This window comes from Mustela nivalis (assembly GCF_964662115.1).
Source record: "Mustela nivalis genome assembly, chromosome: 4".
In the NCBI taxonomy this organism is placed as follows: Eukaryota; Metazoa; Chordata; class Mammalia; order Carnivora; family Mustelidae; genus Mustela; species Mustela nivalis.
The window spans coordinates 142,732,946-142,754,618 of NC_139023.1; the positions used below are offsets into that span (position 1 = coordinate 142,732,946).

A 21,673-nucleotide genomic window follows, 5' to 3' on the forward strand; every position below is an offset into this window, starting at 1 on the left:
GGCCAATTTCCTTCATTTAAATGAAATTTAGAGTGTAGAAAATACATATCTCATTAAACAGAGCCACTCTAATATTATTAATGGTATAAGCTATTGTGAAAACAAAAAAGTCAATTGGAAAAGATGGATCAACCATAGCTGTGCTTTAAATTTTCATTTTCCAAGCTAATTATATCCTTGAATTTTCTGTGTGGGTAACTTTATAACCTTCACACAGAGATTATAAGATATGATACCAATTTTTTAAATTCCTATCCGTGGCACACCATGAATTGTGACTTAAGAGGATGAACCCTGTTTAGTGATGAATTACCCCCTCCAAAATTAATGATTCATTTATCACCAAAGATAACACCATAAAGGAAAATAAACCACAAGAATCACTCCCAAATATTCCTGCTAGCTAATGAAGAAACTAGAATGAGATACCTCAGGTTAAATATCATGATTCAAAATGTGTGCTTATCAAAGCAAGAAGAAATAGCAAAAAAGGTTTTGTGTTGGTTTTTTTTTTTAATATTTTATGTATGGGTGAAAATAGTGTTTTAGTAAACCAGTTGTTAAAGGTTGATTTATGTTCTTGAAAGGTTTTTTTTTTTAAGTGTTCTCCAGAAACTTATGTTTCTTAGATTCAGTTTTCTTTATAAAAAATTTATTTGAATCTCTGATGCTTATTCTAATACTCTAATGTGGCTGTTCCCAACTTGCACATCACAGACATGAGAGGAACGAGAATGCTTACAAGAAGTACTTAAATCCATATGCACACAAAACACTGCTTATGCATACACAATATGGCTATTGTAGTACCACTATTTTATAGTATATTTTTAAAAACCTTTTCTTTTGTTGCTTCCCAATGTTATACCTGCTTATATAAATTAAAATCAGTACAGAAAAACATAATAGAGAAAAGTGGAATTATCTGTAGTTTAACTACTATGGCAATCAGTTACAGATTGTATATCCTACAGTAACACTGATTAATCATCACCAGAATTTAAATAACACCGAAAATGTTTCTGTTCTTAGAGGTCTTACATATATTGAGTAATTTAACATAGAATTTTTGTTATCACTAGTTTATGGATGAAGACACTGGCCTGGAAAGGTTAAGTGAGCCTGATATAGATCACTCCTCATTTATCCTGAATAAACTATCATTTAATTAATTGTTATTACATTATTTACAAAAATAGCATGTAACGTACCAATTTTATCCTACCTCTGGGATCCAAAACAATCTCTCTACCCTCCCACTTGCCCTTCATCCCTATCTTATATATTAATAGCACGGCCATCCAATTATTCTGCAAATCTGTCAGTACTATCTACTTAAAAAAAAAAAAAAAAAGTCCTTTTTCACTGTCTTTACTACTTTAAGCTTGATTGTGGAACCCAGTATCCTGCCCTGGCTGGGGCATTACTGGAGTCTCCTTTACTGTCCTCCGTGATTTAAAAACCACCCACTCCTCTGGTCCATTCACGCAATAGCTGCAGTAAGGTGTTTAAGTGTCAATCAGATCTTCTTCCTCTCTTGCTTAAAACATATCAGTATTTACATCACTGCTGATGGCACTCAGGACAGTGTTCTCACTCCTTCCCATAGCCTTTGAGGCCCATGTGGTCCTTCTCTGCCCTCTTTTTGGGCCTTACATCCCATCTCCCATCGCCCCTTCCTCCTGTTGCCTGCCCTTCAGCCACAATGCCCTCCTTTCTGTCTGTGGAAAATGTCACATTCATTCCTGTCTCGGGGACTTTGCACTTATTTGTCCTGTTGTTTGGCATTTTTCCCATAACTGGCTTTCTTTGTCATTTCAGTGTCCCCAAAGATGTCTTCTCAGTCTACCTTTCTAAAGAATCCTGTGCTCAACCATAAGAGACTCTTAATCTCAGGAAACAAACAGAGGGTTGCTCTGGGTGGGGAGGGAGGGATAGGGTGGCTCATCATGGACGCTGGGGAGGGTATGTGCTGTGGTGAGTGCTGTGAATTGTGTAAGACTGATGATTCACAGACCTGTACCCCTGGGGCTAATAATACATTATGTGTTAATTAAAAAAAAAAAAAATCCTATGCTCCACCACCCCATCCAATCTCAATCTGTCATTTTCTTTATAGTACTTATCACTATCTGCAATTGTTCGTTTACCTCTGTATTTTTTCTCTTATTACAATAGAAACTCCACGGCAATAGGAACCTTCTCTCTTGTCACAGTGGTGCCTATGGTAGACCTTCCGTGGAACGCTTAATTACCGAGTGATTTTAAACACACCAGCAATGTTCAGATACAAGGATGCTTATTGAATGTTGTTTTGTTCCTGAAAATTCTCACCCCGCTGAAGGTAGCTGACTGAACACTAGAGTTGATTACATGTAGAAAAGATCTTTTTAGCAGCTAGTGGTCCTGGTGGAAGCATAGATCTGATTAAATGACAGTACAAAAGATAGGTTTGTTTAATTCACATTGAGTCCATTTAAGAAACAAGAAAGTATTTTCATATGAAGAAATTTCAGTACACTGAATAGTGGATTAATCACTACTGTGTTGTCCTATAATTATTAAAAAGATGGGGAAAGATAGTTTTACATATGGTAAATTTTACATTTGGTAAAAATTTACATATGGTAATTCTCAGTGAGCTGGTTTCTCCAGTCATGTTTTTTTGTTTTGTTTTGTTTTGCTTTCCAGTCATGTTTTGATCACTAAAAATCATATTTTCTTACATAGCTTCTTTATTGCTTCTTCCTAAACACCCCACCATTTCAGGGAATGTTTTTGATGATTGGCTTGTGACCCTTCCAAATGTCACCAAAATCGGCGTGCATCTTGAACCTTTGATTATTGTCTTTAATCTCTTCACTGGGTCATTAGAATTACTATTTTTGATACTAAAATAGCTGCATCTTACTTGTATTTCCCTGAAAGAGACACTGTCTTTACAAATTGATATATAATGTTCATAGATTTCTGCTTTATAGTATTTTAACATTTGTATGAATTCCTATGAACTAACTCCCTTTGTCTGTTGATTATGAACTTCTTTTTGTGAACAACGTTTCTTTGATTACCGAGACCAAAAATCATCAGTTTGGGTAGTTTTCCCCAACTTGTCAATATTAAAATGGCTTTTAGGGGGTAGAGTACCATCGTAATGCATGCATTTATAAAGGAATTTTAACCAAAATCAGCAGAGATGCAATCATGTAGATGTAAGAGACTTTTAAGGCCATGATTAGCTGTTCTAGAAAGAGTCCATTTTTACATGGAGATGTTTTTATGCTTGATCTAGAGCAAAGGATGGTTATTTGTGGTGCATAATACATTGTCTTTAATTGGAGCTTGAAATTTGATTTGTATAAAACACAGGCGGGCTGTCACATTTATCATTTGTATCCACCTTTGTCTTAAAAGAATATCTTGGAAAAAATCTTAGAGATTCCCTGTTTAACTTGTTATGGTGAGAATTATGGTCCAGAGAGGAGAGGTGGTTTTGCTCAGGTTTGACCGGGGAACAGCTGGGTGAGAACTGGAGCCTGAGCCTCCCTGCCTTTGCCCCGCATATTTGGCCCTGCAATCTGGGTCTCACAACCACTGCAGCTGCCTAGGAAATAGACTGTGCTATCAAGTAGAATTCTGACCTACACAATCACTCAAATAAGCTTTGTATTTTGATAACACTCAGTGTCAAAGAAGTGAGTTCATGGGGCACCTGGGTGGCTCAGTGGGTTAAGACCTCTGCCTTCAGCACAGGTCATGGTCTCAGGGTTCTGGGATCAAACCCCGCATTGGGAATCTCTGCTCGGCGGGGAGCCTGCTTCCTCCTCTCTCTCCCTCTCTCTCTCTCTGCCTGCCTCTCTGCCTACTTGTGATCTCTGTCAAATAAATAAGTAAAATCTTTAAAAAACAAACAAAAAGAAGAAGTGAATTCACAGTCTGCCCCTCTGTCCTTCTCTTCCTGCTTCTCTTTTCTCCCCTTTTCTTTCTCTACCTACCCCCTTCTAAAATGTACTGATGTGTTGCTTGAAACTACATATATAACTCCCCCAAATGTGCCATGTTTCAGTTTCAAAGATAAAGTGTCAGTAGGGAACAGCGTTTTCTTGACCCATCCACTCTACGTGGCCTGTCTTCTGTGTTAATAATGCATATGTTTGTGAGACAGCTGGCTGAGCTTTTGACAGTAGTCTGTGTCCCTGGATGTTTTTCCCCCTCTTTCCCTCTGTGCAAAGCTAAATGAACCGCATGGGAATTGAACCTATAACCTTGGCCTCATTAATTTACCTTCTGTACGATCGCCTCTTGGAAATTTATGTTCTACTGTAATGAGAGTAGGAGTGCGATTTCATTCATTCAATAAATAGTAGCACCCCACACTAATGGCAGCAGAGAGCACAGAGATGTGCAGGGCAAGGTTTTTGCCCTCAAGGGGTTAGGATAAGTGCACAGGTCACTAATGTAAGGCCAGAAATGAGGACTGCAATGGTTGGGGGTGGAGGGAGTCAGCCAAGTGCTGAGTGACTCAGGAGGAGTGCGAGGGGTGCTTGCAGCTGGGAGAACACCAAGGTGCCGGAAGGATGGATGCATTGCCAGGAGTGGGTGCAGGGCAGGAAAGCTGGGTTGTGCAGGTGCAGGTGTGCACACCAGTAGGGGTGTCAGCATGTGGCCAGCACAAGGCTGGGCACATGAGAGGGCCTGCAGGGAAGGTTGGGAGGAGGAAGAGGACTTAGCTGTCCTACTGAGGTCATCATTCGCGGTGTGGGGGACAGGAGATGGAGGCATATAATCAGAACTCTCCAACGGGAAAAATCATTTCTCCACTACTGGAGGAGGAGGTGGAGGGAGGAGATGCCGGTGTCAGGGAGGAACCCTTCAAAAGTGAGTGACAAGGGCCTGGTACCATGTTTACCGCAGGTGGTGAGGCCAAGGAACAGCCCTGGTAACTGTTAGCTTTGACAATTAGGGAGGTTTGCCCCGGCAGGCTCGCTGACGGCAGGACCCTTCCAGAAACCCACAGAATGCAGAGGCAGAGATGTTAGGGAAAGGAAGTAAAAATAGGCAGTTGGACATAGGGAGCGGCTGGAGCCGGATATGAAGATTTGGGATATCATTCACCAAGAGAGCTGTGGGAGCCAGGAGAGTGAAGGAGATCATTAAGGGATAAAGGACAGAAATAAGAAAAAAAAATGGCCAAAGGTCGAGCTCTGAAGAAACGCTGCATTGATGGTCTAGAAAATGAGGAGGCTGAAAAATAGAGGAGGCGTGTTAAGGAGAATGGGCTCAGTACAGTGTGACAGAAACCCAGGAGGCAGAGGGATGCAAGAGGCGTGCAGAGGCAGATTTGCTCTTGTGTCATTGAAAGACGGTGGTGAATAGGAGGGAAAAATAATTCATGTTTGCTTTAATTTTGTAATTAAAGAAAACTTTTAATTTGGATTTCATGGTGTGTCTTTTTAATGCTAGACTTTCTTTTCAACTTAATTTGGTTCCACTGCATGCTGTGACATTTGGATGAAGCCCTGAAGGAGGTGGGGGAGGGGACTCTGTCGATATCTAGGTGAAGAGGAGACAGAAAGCTCAAAGCCCTGAGGTGGAAGCACACGTGGTGGACATCAGAGCTAGTGGGGAGGCCAGTGTTGTTGGAGTGGTGTAGGCAAGCAGGAGAGGTTAGAGAAGTCTGGGAGGCCAGATTCTGGCCCTGTGGTCACATGGGTAAACTGAGTTTTCCTTTGAGTGTGAGGGAAAGGGCCCAGATGGTTATGAGCAAAGTAGTGAATAAGGATCATTCTGGATACAGGGGAAGGAAGGGGGCAAGGAGAAACAGGATCAGCTAGAAGTTTTCTGCAAATCCTAAGGAAGACCTGTTGATGGCTCGGGCTAGTTGTCCCAGAGGAGGTATGGGAATTGAGGAGAACCCGAAGGCAAAGTGAATAGAATTTAACAGATTGGAGAAAAAGTAGTCAGAGATGAGTCCAAGTCGCTGCATTAGTTTGCCCCAGGGCTGCAGCAACAGAAGACCACAGCCTTAAACAGCAGAAATGTACTGTCTCAGGGATCTGAGGGCCCAATGCCCGAGATGAGCGTGTCGGCCGGGTTATTCCTTTCTGAAGGCTGTGAGCAAGAATCTGTCCCATACCTGTCTTCTAGATTCTGGTGGTTTTCTGGCAATCTTTGGTGTTATTTGGCTTGTAAAAGCATCACTGCCTTTATCTTCGCAGGGCATTCTGTGTGTGTGTGTGTGTGTGTGTGTGTGTGTGTGCACGCGCGCGCGCCCTACATTCCGCTTTTTAACAAGAACACCAATCATATCGGATAAGGGGCCCACCCTGCTCCAGAATCCTCTCATCTTAACTAATTGTATCAGCTATGACACTATTCCCAAGAAAAGGTCACACTCTGAGGTCTAGGGGCTAGGACTTCAACACAGGAATTTTGGAGATGACACAGTTCAGCCCAAATAGTTGCCATTAACTGAAAGGACAAAGTTTGTCTGTAGGAGGAGTGGGGAGAAAATCAGCAAACTTACGGACGTGTTAAGTTTGAGGTGCACGTCAGACAATCGGATGGACACGTCAGGCAGTTAGATAAATGGGTTGGAAATTCCTGGGAGGTGTCTGGGCTGGAGATAAATATTTGGAAGGCCTGGTCATATGGATGATATTTAAAGCCAAGAAACTAGGCGAGATCACAGAGAAAGTAAATTTGGATAGAAGAGAGTTACAAAGAACGAAGTCAAGAGATTATGAAGTTTGGGGACCAAGACAAGCCCCATGAATGATAGCAGTTGTGAAAAAGCAGTTACATGTTAATGATGATTGTAAGTTACATTCTAATTGTTTAAGGAGTCGAGGTATTTCCCTGTGAAGTGTAAGACAGTTAGACAGAGTGTGGATCCAGTTTCACTGGCTAATATGCTGAAGAAGTTCCTGATGCTGAAATGGAATGTTTTGAATGCCATAAAGAAGTCAAAGGACACTAATAAAAATAACAAAGAGCACTCTTCTCAGAAGGAGAAACAACTTTGGAGAACATTGTTTCAGTCTTTGATTTAAGAAGACCTTTTCTAGAAAGTCAGTCATGCTGTAGTTCTCCAACAGCTGAATATTTTGTTTCTTCTCCTGTTTTTTGGTGAGAGCACAGTTAAAATAGTTCAAACTTTTTTTTTTTTTTAAATTACCAGGTCAGAACTATTATTATACTTTAGCTAATTGGGAAAACAGAAAAAGCATCAGTGTAATGTAACCATTCTAGCCTTTTACTATGTTTTCTTTGAGGTTTTGTTTTGTTTTGTTTTGTTTTAAGATTTTATTTATTTACCCGATAGAGAAAGAGAGATCACAGGTAGGCAGAAAGAGGGGGGGAAGCAGGCTCCCACCATGGGGCTCGAGCCTAGGACCCTGGGATCATGACCAGAGACGAAGGCAGAGGCCCAACCTCCTGAGCCACCCAGGCACCCCTTTCATTGAGTCTTTTCCCCACATCCCTGCTGTTTTACATGGAGACAGATGTGACAGCAAGGTGATGGTGGTGACATACAAGAAGTCTGTTCAGCTTTCCGAACAGGTCCAGCTGGCATTTCTCCGAGCCGTTGCCCTTTCTGCTTCCCCTGCCCCTTTTCTTGGTCTGGCTCTCATCCAGTTCTTGCAAATTCAGTTCAGTGGTCACCTTTCAGGAACTATTCCCCAGCTGGCATTCTCCTCCCCTTCCCAGTCTGTGCCACCGTACTACCCTGCACTGTAGCACTCACCATAATAGTTCATGTCCCCACTAACTGAAGGACTGAGACTGGGTTGGGTATTTATTTCCTCAGTACCTTGCATGGGACCTGCAGGTAGGTATTCGATAAATGCATGAGGACAAGGAATGAGTAACATCACCTTCTTTGCCGGCTCACAGCACATCTGTTGCTGAACTGGAATTCATTTAAACAGTTTTGTTCAAACTGTGCCATTAGCTAGCAGTGTAATATATTTCATAATATATATGAGAAGATTCCCCTTCAGAAGTATTCATAAAGATTTTTGCTTAAAGGGTTCAATTGGTCCCTAAAAACTGATACCCAGAACCCTTCAGTTTCTTACCAGAAAGATACCTGAGATACTTAATATGTATGGCTTTTTTTTTTTTTTTGAAGTATTGACTGTGTCCCTTCAAATTAGTAAGCAGGATGTAGTGATTCGAACTTATTGAAGGTAACATGAAAAAATGCAGAAGCTTGGTGGGATAAAATTGCTGGCAGTTGAGGCAAGAATTTTTAAATTTTAATTAGTAGATTGTTTTGGAAATGGGAGAGTTGTTTTTTTGTTTGTTTGTTTGTTTGTTTAAATCTGGCATAACTGAGATAGATAATCTGAGTCTGGGTGAAAAGAGTACAGTACTGTATTAGTTCTTTGATACCAAAAATACTTCCCGATGACTCGGCTCAGGATTCTTCTCTTCCCTGCCACCTAGAATGCAAACAATATTTTCTGGTCAATTTTCCCCCAAATAGGGAGAGGGGCCCTCGACGCTTGGTGGCTCAGTCGGTTAAGTGTCTGCCCTCAGTTCCACTCATGATCTCAGGGTCCTGGGATTGAGTCCCACCTAGGGCTTTCTGCTCAGCAGGGAGCTTGTTCTCCCTCTGCCCCTCTCCCTGCTTGTGCTCTCTCCCTCTATCTCTCTGTCTCTGTCAAATAAATAAATAAATAAATAAAATCTTTAAAAAAATTATAATAATAACTGTCAATTCTCCTGAACCTTAAAAAAAAGTAGGGGAAAATGTGTACATGTGATTTTTATTTCTTGGTGCCGAGAAAAGGTTTTGCTTTGCTCTCCAGAATTCTGGATAACATTCCTCCACAGATAGGGTTCTGCCTTCATTTTCTAGGTCACATGTTTGGCCAGTAAATCCTGAATTCATTTATGGAATCGTGAGTATTGACAAATTTTGAGCTAAGCTATACAGCCTATCAAATGTGCTCCTACAGTGTATTTATTTAAATCTTGATTTCTCTCCTCAGCTCTACTTTGCGAAGTGTTTCTACTGGATCTTCAAGACCTTCCAAAATATGTTTGGTGTGTGGGGATGAGGCTTCAGGATGTCATTATGGGGTGGTAACCTGTGGCAGCTGCAAAGTGTTCTTCAAAAGAGCAGTGGAAGGTAAATGTTCATGTGGGTGTTCCTTTTACACATTTCCTTTCCTAGTGTGTCGTTTACTTGCATAGTTAACTCTAAATCGTTATTGGGAAATAATTCAAAAACATTTTTGAGGCAGTCTGTCCATGACAAATAGTCGTAATATCTTACCTTAACACCAAAAGGACATTTTCCAATGAGCACTATTTAGTGGGCAGAATTTGACATGGAGAACTGCAGTTAATCAAAAAGGAGTTTTTGTTTTCATTTATTTGTCTTTGTTTTTCAGTGAGCCTTAGAAATATAATTCTCCATAAATTTAAGTTGCCCTGTGCAGGAGCATTTTACTAGGCACACATAGAATGCATCATGTCTTTCCTGTGTTTCTGTATCAAATACATGTGTTTATGGCAAATTAAAACATTAATAGCAAAATCGTGTCTGTAATTTAAGTTGTGTTCCATACTGAATAATTTCATTTAGCAGCTCCTTCAGCTTCTAGGTCCCCTAAAGTCCTACCTTTGTTCTAACTGAAGGTTTTCCAAACCAGGAAGTTAAATGAAACATCCTCTAGGTGTATTTAGACTAGCTTTTGCTTCTGTCCAAGGAGTTGTACTTCCTCTTTTAGTTTGTTTTTGCCTCCCTCCATCCTCACTTATATGCAATTAGTTAGCATCAGGTTTAGTCCAGATGGTTTTATTAGTGTTGACTACATGACTGGCTAGACTGTAGAATTTTTGCTCGTAGGAGCAGCGTTATCGGTGTAATCAACACTGATTTCACCAAGGAGTTCAGCATTAAGACTCCTGTAGATTTATTTCTCAGGACAGTTTTCTGTGCTTCAGAGACCTAAGGGTTAAGGACTTGAATGTTTTGTCTTTGTTTTGCTGGTGACTGGGAGGAAATGTCTTCAATTTTGGATGAAAAGCTGACCAAGGAGATATTTCTGTGCTTCTAGAATTGATTTTGTGTTATTTAATTAATATTACATGATTTTACATTATTTACGCTATTAATTATTGAATAGTACCCAAATCCAGCATTGAATTAGTGATAGTTCTGTATTTCTTTTGCAAAACATGGGCTCTTAGTTACAGGTGACAGAAAATTCAACACGAACTGGCTTAAGCACCAGTGGAAATGCATTGACTCACATAACTCTAAAGCCCTAGTGTAGGCTTGGCTTCCAACAAGATGTGGTCTTAAACCAGGTTGTTAGAACTTAATCCCGTTCTCTCTCCCCCTTAACTTTGCTCTGGCTCTCTTCTCGTCCAGTCCAGGTTCTCTCATGGTGATGAGACAGCCACTAGGCCCTCATGAAAAAGAGGTTCTCTGTTCGCAACTGTTCTTATAAAACCCCCCAGTTAAATCTCCTAAGATTGCACTTGGCTCCTGTTTTGCCCTCTGAACCAATCCCAGTGCCTGGGAATGTGACAGTGCAGGGATCTGACAGGCTCCTTCTGGCTGGAGTCAGCCAACCTAACCTACCTAGACCAACAGTGGGGAAGAATATTTCCTGTAGGGAAAAATGGATCCTGTTACCAGAAAACTGATCCCTGGAAAATAAATTTGTACGAAACTGCAGTCAGTTTCTTTTTGTCACACTTTCCTCCCTAGCTATCCCCTTTTCTCTTTCCTTAACTCTATGATTAGCCTGGTAGAAGATAAATAGGAAAAATTGCCTCTGATTCCTTCCTAATGCCACTTTGCACCTTCCAATATAAGGACTCCTTTCCACTCCCACTTCCCCAGTCACTGATTACTGAACCGAAGTAAGGAGATATTTAAAAATAAAGCAGTGTGGAGAAGGGCGATTAGAGAGGGACCCTCTGTGTTGCCCTACATCTGGGTCATCAGGACCCAGGTTTCGGCTGGTTATAGAACCTGGCTTCTCTGCTTCTGAAGCAAAAGTTTTTCCCAAGGTCTTGCTTAGTTTTTGTTTTAAATAATTTCTATAGAAGTAACTGAGGAAATAACTGTTTTTGTAACTAAGGTATAAATAAATAAGGAAAAGCCTTGATATCTAAACATCTTCTTCTTTCATTGGAAAGCTAATCAATAATGAATAATGAAACTTAATAAGTGCCTTTTAAGATTTCTATTAACGTAGTTTCTATTTTGGGGGGAAATTACAATTTTAGAGTTCACCTACATGAAAAAAGGCTATAAATTTTGAATATAAACTTCATGAGAGTGAGGACTTGTTTTTATTTTGTACTTGTATTTCTTTACTGTTTTATCATGTATGAGAGAGAGAATATATGAGAAATTAGATTATCTTTGTATCAGAACTTTTTGATTTAATAAATTATTTTATAATATTTTATATAGTTTGAGGCACTAGTTATCAAATTATGGTATATAGATTTCTTTTTTATTCCCCTTTTATAGATGAAGATGATTAGAACCAGACCCAGTCTACCAATCTATTCAAAATCATAAGGCCAAAAACTCGGACCCCATAGTAAAGTCTTAGGACTCCATACTAGACCCAACCTAACATCTCACGACTCTAAATCTCACAATCTATTTCTTTCATTTTCTATAATTCTCAAGTTCATGGACATTCTACCCTATGTGTCATTCATTCATGATAACGAAGGGAGTGACACAAGCATGGAGAAGACATAACCTGGCACCCTCGGTATGTGTGCCTGTGTGTGGGTAACTGTGGGCTTATCTTCATACACATATGCAAAAGTCTGTGTGTGTTTTTAAATTTGAGTATTTACTAAGTTTGTTTTCTGGCTTTCCCTGATAACCTTAAGCTCCTCCTTAGAATACAAAAGCAGAGAATTCCAAGCTGCAGTGAATGGAGGGAGCTGGGGTGAGGGGAGTCAATTAAGCTGAAAAGAGCTAATCACCACCAATTACCAAAAGAAAGGGAAGTGACCACTAGAGTGGAGACTGGAGGAAGAATGTAGCAATCTGAGCTCTGAGCTTACTTGTTTAAGGCTTTGTGCCCCAGAGCACTCCACTCTAAAGGCTGGTATAATAGTATAGTTGTAACTATGTAGGGAGACTGAAAATCATTTTTTAAAAGTATAAATTATGTTCTTTGTGTTCTGGCTAATAAGATGTATATATGTGCTTATTTTTTTTCATCTTAAACAACTAGTATAAAAATCCTTAGAAGTTTCATCCAGAACACCTTATTTTCCAATAATGTCAGTTAAGAGCTATATTATTAGACCTTACAAGTGGAGGTTTATAATTTCATTTTTAAATTTGAATTGCTTTTTTGCCTTGAAGGTTTGTCAGGACCTTCCCATCTTGAAAACGGATAAGCGTTTATATATTTATATTTCTTAGGTAGGGTTCTCCATTGGGTAGAAACTGGACTGGACTGGTTTTAGGGTCAGAAGATTTAGTTTTAATTTCTGCCACTCAGTAGATGTGAGATTAAGGCAAGTTATTTAATTTGCCTGGGTCTCAGCTTCTTTACATCTAAATAGGAAAAGTAGTATTGCCCTACCTACTAAGAAAAATTAAATGAAAACAAAATGTTTTTGCCAATTTTATAAATCAAAATACATCAAAATATTATATCTTTATTTTAATATTCAATTCCCTAGGATCAAATGCTACAGTTCTCTGTTTAATATATTTGCGGAGAGATAGGTTATCAATACAGTAAATGTGGCACTGTTAGGCTTTTGTTTTTTCTTCACTAGATCTTCATTTTTTGTATAATGTGTTATTTTCTTCATAGAGCTGCCTTTGGAGGTTGTAAAATCCTTCTAGATGAGCAGTTCTCAAAAGTTCTCAAAGAGCATGTGAGGAAAGTGGGAATAACAGAGGGTCTGCCAAAATTTTCTCGAGAGGCGGTCTCACATATTCCAATATAGCCTGAACGGTTGAGATTTACTCTTCTAATGACCTTTTGTCACTGATGGGGGTGGTCTCATGTTTGGAAGTTGCATAGTAAAGAAAATATTAAGAGCCATCAACTGGACTTTGAGCTCCTCTGTTAGATGTCTTTAGGGCAGGACAGAGTCTTATCTAGAGAACCTCACAAGATTCTAGATATTTAGTAGCTACCAAATAAATGTTTGAAGATACACATGAATGTGAACATGTGGCATGAGAGTAGCTGAGGTTAAATGACTTCCCACCAAATTACTAAATTAGCAGTGCAACAGTTCCTAGAGTTTATGTTGGCCTTTGGCCTTCTAATCTGCAACTTTTGATTCTAGTCTGAGTTTTTACTATCTCAGTCTCTTTCCAACTGTAAATTGCCATTAGATTCATCTCATGTGTATTTTATTTTGTGATTCCCTCTGTGAACAGAGACAACTACATTCAGTACACTATTTTATAACCTAATTTCCTTTTTGGATACTCAGTATACAAGCAGTGTCTAGTAGACACAGCTACCACAAATCACTGAAGAGTTACAAGGTTGAAAAAGAAGAGAGAGAGAGAGAGTGTTCATTATTATGTAAAGTCAATTGGATTGATACTTTTGTAAGCAGACCTGTTAGGCTAAAGAGTCCATATTTTGATAAGGTCAGCCAAATCATGTGATGTCGGTTTCCATACTCAGACATTTCCTTTTAAGAGATTTCAGATATATTTCCTGAAGTGAAATTGCTTTAAGAGCTATAATTGTACATTAATCAAAGGATTTCTCAAATATGCAAAATTTTAAGGTAACCAAGCCTATGAACATGTACCGCAGTCCTTTCAGATGTAGTTCACAGCATATAGATTAAAAAATCTTTAAATTTATAGATTATTCTTTGGGGAAAACTGTTCTTAAGGAAATGTGATGGTTGGTTAATAGTTAATTTCTTTTGCTTTTCTGAAATTAATGATTAAACTGAGCAGGTCCAGAGGAAAACATGTCTCACTCTGTCATACCCATGTTTGCCCTGTCAATGCTCTATGAACAAGTTGGAGGGGTAGGAGTGTGGGGGATGGGCATAATACAATTGTGCCCCAAAATAGAGAGCTTGAATTTAGTGGACACAAACTAATTAAGATGGTATTATATAATAATTTAAATATAGCCATTACCTTATAACTGGCAATATAAAATTAAGGAAATGATAATGCAAGGAAATAATGTGTATTTATTAGATGTCTTCAGTTCATGATATGATATAACCCTCAGTGTCCCCATGAGCCATGTACAGGAGGCTAAAGAAAATTAAAGTCCATGTCACTCTTACAGAACTTCTGAGTCAGAATAGGAAACCAAGGATTGTTCTGGCTTACAGTTTTCTCATAAAATTCTTTAAAGATTTTTTCTTTCCTTTACCACATATTGGGAACCAAGTAACCTGATTCTTTTTAATTACTTATTTTAAGAGCTTAAATAAATACCTACCCAGTAGATCATATTTTTGGTTTTTATGAACACTCCTTTCCTCCTTAAATAAACATAAGGCTTTAGTTAGTGTTAATTGCAAATGTTTGCCTAGATTTTTTATATCCCTTCAGTTAGTTGCTATGGGAACATGCAAAGCCATGACATTTAGGCCAACTTGGAAGGTCAGGGAAGGCTCTTAAAGAATTGACCCCAGACTAAATCTTGAAATATTAGAATTGGCAATAGTGAGGAAAAATGAGGATAGGCTATTGGCACAGCACCAAAAGCAATTTCCCGTTAGCCACTTCAAAAATTTGAGGTGTGAGGTAATAGAAGGTGAAAGTAGATGTGCAGGTTGAGTCCAGTTCTTGGACCATCAGGAGGGGCCGGAACTTATCCTTGTGCCAAACAGAATCTCTGATGTTTTCTGCAACAGAATGGCAGGCTCAGTTTTGTATTTAATATCTGGCTTCAGGACAGTATGCCTATTTAAATAGGGACAGGACAGTTCCAGTGGCTGTTTTTAATCATTTTGATAAGAGATGCCCAGGGAAAGCACTAGTCCGTCAGTGTTGGGCATTGAGAGGAGGGGTAGTTAATGAGACTATCTGGGAAGGAACGTTGGCAGTTCTCTACAGGACGTAAAGAAGCAAAGATCTAGGATGATTCCCCAGGCTCATTTGCTGGTATTAGGAACATTGGAGAGGGAGTAGCTTTGGGGGCATGGGAGGAAAGGTTCATTAACTGGGCAAACATTTATTTAATACCTACCAAATGCCAGACACTATTCTAGGCCTACCTAGGTACATCTGGAATGAAGATCAGGTGAACAAAGATCCCTACCCTGGTGGAGTGTACATTCTAGTGAGGGATCATGGAGAGATCAGACAGACCTAAGAAAGGAGCCATTTATGCAATTAATGGGAAAAGGCGGTGGTGGGGGCCAGCATTGTCAGGATAAAGAAGACTGGAATGAAATTTGGTTTAGGACCCTTAGTTTGAAATGTCTAGAAGACATTCAGGTGTGCCTAACAGAATGTTGCTTGTGAGAATTTGAAGCATGGGGGGAATAAGGCAAGATTGAAAACAAAGATTTTTGGAATCATCATCCATGAAAATAGACACATTTGCCCAAGAAATGGGTATTTAGATAAAGAATGTACCATGCTATAAAGGAGACTTGATTTGCTGATCAATGCAAAGATAATGCCAAACATGTGCAGTATTTGTCGACTATATATGGGATTCACCCTTGTTTCTGTCACTGTTTCTCTGAAGTAGAAAATATGTTGAAGTGATTTATTAGAAAATGATTTGAGGGGCACCTGGGTGGCTCAGTGGGTTAAAGCCTCTGCCTTCAGCTTGGGTCATGTTTCCAGGGTCCTGTAATTGAACCCTGCATTGGGTTCTCTGCTCAGTGGGGAGCCTGCTTCCCTTCCTCTCTCTCTCTCTGCCTGCCTCTCTGCCTACTTGTGATCTCTGTCAAATAAATAAATAAATCTTTAAAAAAAAAAAGAAAGAAAGAAAGAAAGAAAGGAAGAAAGAAAGAAAGAAAGAAAATGATTTGAAGTAGGGATAGGTAAGCTAAGAGTAATTTGGCATTATCCAAGGAGAACTTCTTGTAGCTTAAATTTTTAAATTAAGGTGCACTTCACTTAGCAAATTTGTAAAGTATAAATTTTCAAATGCTTATGTGTTTGTTTGCTACCCATCTCATTCCAGAAAAAAACATCCAAAGAAACTAACAACTTTACATAAGTTAAAATGAAATCTAAAATTAGTTGGGGGGGGGGGGCAGGGCAAAGGGAAGGTGAGAGCAAGAAAGAGAAAAATAGAGCCAGGAATGGGGATGATATAGAGAATATATACCCTGACACTTTTGCAGAGACTGGCCACTCACTCCTTTGGCTGTTGTCTTTCCAACAGTCAACTCAAAGACCTATGATGTTCTTAAAAAACTAGTATAAAGGATTGCCTGTTGATAAGAAAATTTTCCTGAGCATTGGTTTCCATGTGTCTGTTCCTTCTATGCGAATTGTAATCTGAAATTTAAAAAGTAACTCTTTTTGCTGTTAATGGAATATCTGAGTTTATCTTAAGAAGCAGTTCTTTAAAAAAAAAAAAAAATACCTTTTCTGTCAACCACTTGCTCCTATACTAACAGCTACTACTTATTGAGCAGTTACTGCACGCCACACACTGCCCAGTCCTCCATGTTTCATTTCGCTCTTTCCTCATGACAGTCTTCCTACAGCTGCAAAGTTTGAGTTTTGAATCTTTAAATCTAAACTCTCTATGCAGTTGTTGTTATATGGAAAACATTGACTTTTTTTTTTTATTAACACATAATGTATTACTTACTTCAGGGGTACAGGTCTGTGAGTCATCAGTCTTACACAATTCATAACACTCACCATAGCATATACCCTCCCCAATGTCCATCACTCAACCACCCCATCCCTCCCACCCCACCCTCCAGCAACCCTCAGTTTGTTTCCTGAGATTAAGAGTCTCTTATGGTTTGTCTCCCTCCTGATCCCATCTTGTTTCATTTTTCCCTCCCTACCCCGACGACCCCCCCACCCTGATTCAAATTCCTCATATCCTCTTATGATAGAGATATCATATGATAATTGCCCTTCTCTGACTTATTTCGCTTAGCATAATACTTTCTAGTTCTATCCCTGTCAGTGCAAATGGCAAGATTTCATTTTTCGATGGCTGCATAGTATTCTATTGTGTATATATACACCACATCTTCTTTATCCATTCATCTGTTGATGGATGTCTAGGCTTTTTCTGTAGTTTGGCTATTGTGGACATTACTGCTATAAACATTCAGGTGTGTGTGCCCCTTCGGATCACTACATTTGTGTCTTTAGGGTAAATACCCAGTAGTGTGATTGCTGGATCATAGGGTAGCTCTGTTTTCAACTTTTTGAGGAAACTTCATACTGTTTTCCAGAGTGGCTGAAACATTGACTATTTTTTAACAAGCCTTTATGCTATGATCCTTCAACTCTTGAAATTAATAGCAATAATAGTAAATATTTGAGTACTTATTTTGTGCTCATCATGCTAAGAACCTTATTCTATATTCTCATTTTAATCCTCCTAATAATTCTATGAAATAGGAATGATTATTATCTGTCTGCATATTAGAGATCAGTCATCAGAGGCATGTGAGAGGTGAGTAGTTGAAGATCCCTCAGATTGAAGAAAGTGGGATTTGAACTCAGGAAACCCAAGCATTCTGACTCTGTGTGCTTAACACATAAGCTATACTGCCTCTCACAGAGTTACAAAGATCCCAACTATTTTTACCCACCAAAAAGTAGGGCAACATCTCTGGCTTCAGAACACTTATGAAGAGCACATTATAATTTAACAGTTATCTCGCTATACTCTAAATAATTAACTCCTAGCCATTCCAAGTTGAAATTCTAATTTGAATTTCTGTTGCCCTAATGGGAAAGAAATTGAGTAGTCTCTTTTTTTTTCTTAAGGCATGATCTCCATATTTTTAAAAAATTACCATTACCATCCTGAAGTACTCTTTAACATCTTGATATTAATCTAAAGCTTTTTTTAAAACTTTTATCTTCCTGTGTTTCATTTCCTGTGTGTGATAAAAATTAGATGTAGCCTATCAGGTGCAGAGAACCATCGTGAGAATGGCCCCCCTCATCCAAAGCTGAAAGCTGCTAACTCCTCAGCTCTTTGTTGTCTGCTTTATACCGTGTGGCTTAGAAACAGACCCAGGAGCCATAGGACGCAAAGCTGCTCTCACAGACCTTGCACTCGTGGTGTAATTAGGATTGTACAATTTACATGATTTGATACTTTGTTACTGAAAATGAAAATTGCTAAATTGACCACAGTCAAATGCCAAAATAGGGTCCTGGAAAGATGGGGAGGATCAGGAGGAGAGAATGGAGAAGGAATGGAAAGCTAGAGCCTGAACCTGAGCCCACTTGCTTGAGCAAGCCCTGTTCAGTGACAGCCTGGCCAGAGAAGGCCCATGACCAGTTGTGCAGGTTGGCAACTGAACAAAGACATGAGGGCCAGCTTATGTAAGGCCCTCATACTAGAATGAGAAATTGCAGCCCTTCTCTTAAATATGTCAGGTCTTTTTATAAAGTTCTTTACAGTGGAGAAAATTACAAGTGGTTTAGGCAGTTTTGTCTCTTGGTGTGGAATGGTGAGTGGCTCGTGACAGGTGCCACCTAGAGGAGAAGAGGACTACTGAAATGGGACTGTAGAGAGTAGAAAGGACCTAATTTGGGACGGCATTGTTGCCACTCAGTGAAAGGCCTGACTTGATTGGTGAGAGGGAAGAATTGGGAAGACCCCATGGTAGCTTCCTTTGGGAGAAGGAAGTCTCTGATAGAGACTGAGGAAGGAAGAACTCTAAGAATAGAGATGATGGAAAAGTGGAGTTTAGAACCGGTTAGGCTGTGGCAGTCAGTTCTCCAAAAGGGAAAAAACCGTCCAGGTAAGTAGAAAAGGAAAAGCGGAGACAAAATTCTGCAAAAGTTCACTTTCTACCTGGAAATAGTTTCTTGAAAATTTTAAAATAAACTGCATCATTAAGTAGTCAGCGTTTTGGCAGATGGGCTTAGTTTTAGGCAATAGCTGTCAGTGGTTCCTCTGGCTCTTTGTTGTGTGTGGGAAGCTACACAATGAAACTGAAAGCCTGGCGAAGGTGTCGGGCCTGCAGCACCAGTGGAACAGGCCTGCTGCCTGAAGTGGTCCTTGTGGGGACTTGGGCTGTTGTTACTTCTCCTATTAGAGGTACCAAATGATGATTTCACCTGCTTATGACCCCATAGGGAGCCACAACAGGAAGCTATTTATGGTTTAGAAGACAGAAAAATTCTGTATCAAATAAAAAGGTGCCAGTGTTTCAAGCCCCTAAAATTTGCCCTGTAACGTTTTGTTTGCTTTTTAAGGACAGACATGTCCAGTGTAGTGTAGTGATTTTTTTTTTCCTTTTAACCTTACTTGTGGTATCTATGTTCACTACTCATCCTGACTTTTTAGACAGGAAACAGAGAGCGGTTGATAATGATGTTTCTAGAGATAAGCAGATACATGCAGCACATACACAATTCCAGAGCTTTGCCACACCTCACTCGATCACCTGGTGATGGCTGTTCTGGGGCTAAGGAGCAGGGAAAACCTCAAAAGTCAGGAAGACGTTTATTATCATTAAGCCCTCTGTGCACCCACACTCACACACCTCCCTCCACATCATAGATAGAATCCGTACCTAGAGAAGAGCAGACTGACAGCGAGGAGTAAAGCTCACAACTCTCGTAAGCAATGTAGATTTTTTCCATTTTGCCCCAGGTTGGCCCTATTCAGAGCTCTTCAGTAAATGCTGGCCCTTGCAATTTTTGGCTATAAGGTCACATTTACAAAAGCATCACCTTCCTGTATGTGCTGGGATGCTAACTAACAGTGAACTTTTACACCCCAGAGAGTAAAGAACAATCCCTAAGGAAGAGGGGAGAAATATATTTTCTCTCCACAGGTAGAAGACCAAAGGCTCCATTAAACTGCTGGCATCTGACAGCCTAATACATGGTTACAAAAATGTTTTGTTTACTTTTCTAATGGTAAAATATGAAATAAAGCAAATGAAACAAACCAACAAATCAACAGATTGTTGATTAATGAAACAATCAACAGATTTAGATTAAGGATCTAAATCTATAAGGACATCATAATTGTCAAGAAGAACTGTGGAGAGTCACTCATAGCAAATTAGCTGAGGAGTAGACATGGTGAGGTTTTTAGGAAGTTTAACATACATTTCAAATTACATATATCACTGTAGGATAGCTCCGATGCATTAAATTATATTCTTCGATTTCAGTGCATTCAAAATTATATAATTTGAAAACTACAAGGCAGATATCCATAGGATAGGATAGGATACCCTAAGGTAGGATAGCTCAGACTCATTAAATTATATTCTTCGATTTCAGTGGATTCAAAATTATATAATTTGAAAACTACAAGGCAGATACCTCCTCCTCCCTCCTAATCCCTTCTTATATTTTATTTTCTTCTCCAGTTCATCAGGAAGAACCAGGGCTTGAGCTTCCAAATTCATACCGCCCTCTTGTAAGCCATACTGATCACTTACTAATTTTTTAGTGAAAGGCTACTTAAATATTATCCGTCAGTTTGCACACTTTACTGTGGGAGTCCCCCAGTAAGAAGCTGTATAAGAAAACGTTACCAAAATAGGCTTTAAACTCCTTTTTAGGGGTGCCTGGGTGGTTAAGCGTCTGCCTTGGGCTCAAGTCATGATTCCAGGGTTCTGGGATGGAGTCCCTCATCGGGCTCCTTTTCAGTGGGAAGCCTGCCACTCAGCCTGCCTCTCTCTGCCACTCCCACTGCTGTGTGTTCTCTCTGTCAAATAAATGAATAAAATCTTTAAAATATAGAAATAAATAAATAATAAACTCCTTTTTAGGGGCACCTCTATGGCCTAGTCAGTTAAGCATCTACCTTCAGGTGAGGTCATGATCTCAGGGTCCTGGGATTGAGCCCCACATCAGGCTCTCTGCTGAGCGGGGAGTCTGCTTCTCCCTCTGCCTTTGTGATCTCTCTTACTCTTGTTGTTTCTCAAATAAATAAAATCTTTAAAAATAATAAAGTCCTTTTTATGTAGAATGGTGGTAGAGTAGAATGAGAATTGGCTTTGGGTCAGACAATGTGGACTTCAGTACATAGTGCTGTCACTCTGATGCTTTGAACAAATAATTGAATGTCTGTTACCTGTTCTAGAAACCAGAAAAAATAAATATTGAAGTATCAGCCCCTACCCATCCCTCAGAGTTAGGAAGATATAAAAGAGTTTATATACATTTAAACTGCTTTAAAAACAGTAATGGCTTGCTTTACAAATATTACATTTAAAAAAGAACTTTCCCCTTCTTAGGAAGTAATTTAATCAATGTACGTTGGTTCTCAGTAAAGCGTGGAATACTTAAACTGTAGCTATTTTATGTACAGTTAAATATTTGGTTTGAAGGGAAAACCAATAAAACTTTAAGGAAAGCATCTATTACTTTAGGCACGACTTGGAGTTTTGACCTCTTTGTCACCAGTTTAGGCAGATCTGTATTGTTCGTGAGTATTGTGCCAAGGGGGCACAGTGGGGAGACCTTTGAATTTAAGGTCAGATTTAAATTTAATCCACCTAAATACAGAAACAGATGAAGAACAAA

At 39.4% G+C, this 21,673-nt stretch overlaps 1 protein-coding gene across 4 annotated transcripts in view; it reads left to right on the forward strand.

Annotated features, from left to right (window-relative positions):
* The window catches only part of NR3C2 (nuclear receptor subfamily 3 group C member 2), a 337,335-nt gene that overhangs the window by 159,699 nt on the left and 155,963 nt on the right, over positions 1-21,673 (forward strand). For 2 of the 4 annotated variants that reach the window (XM_082728958.1, XM_082728957.1), the window contains exon 3: positions 9,000-9,151. In XM_082728958.1, the coding sequence (XP_082585084.1) occupies positions 9,000-9,151 (152 nt within the window). The remainder of the gene's footprint in view (positions 1-8,999; positions 9,152-21,673) is intronic. The other 2 variants (XM_082728960.1, XM_082728959.1) reach the window with 1 other exon arrangement.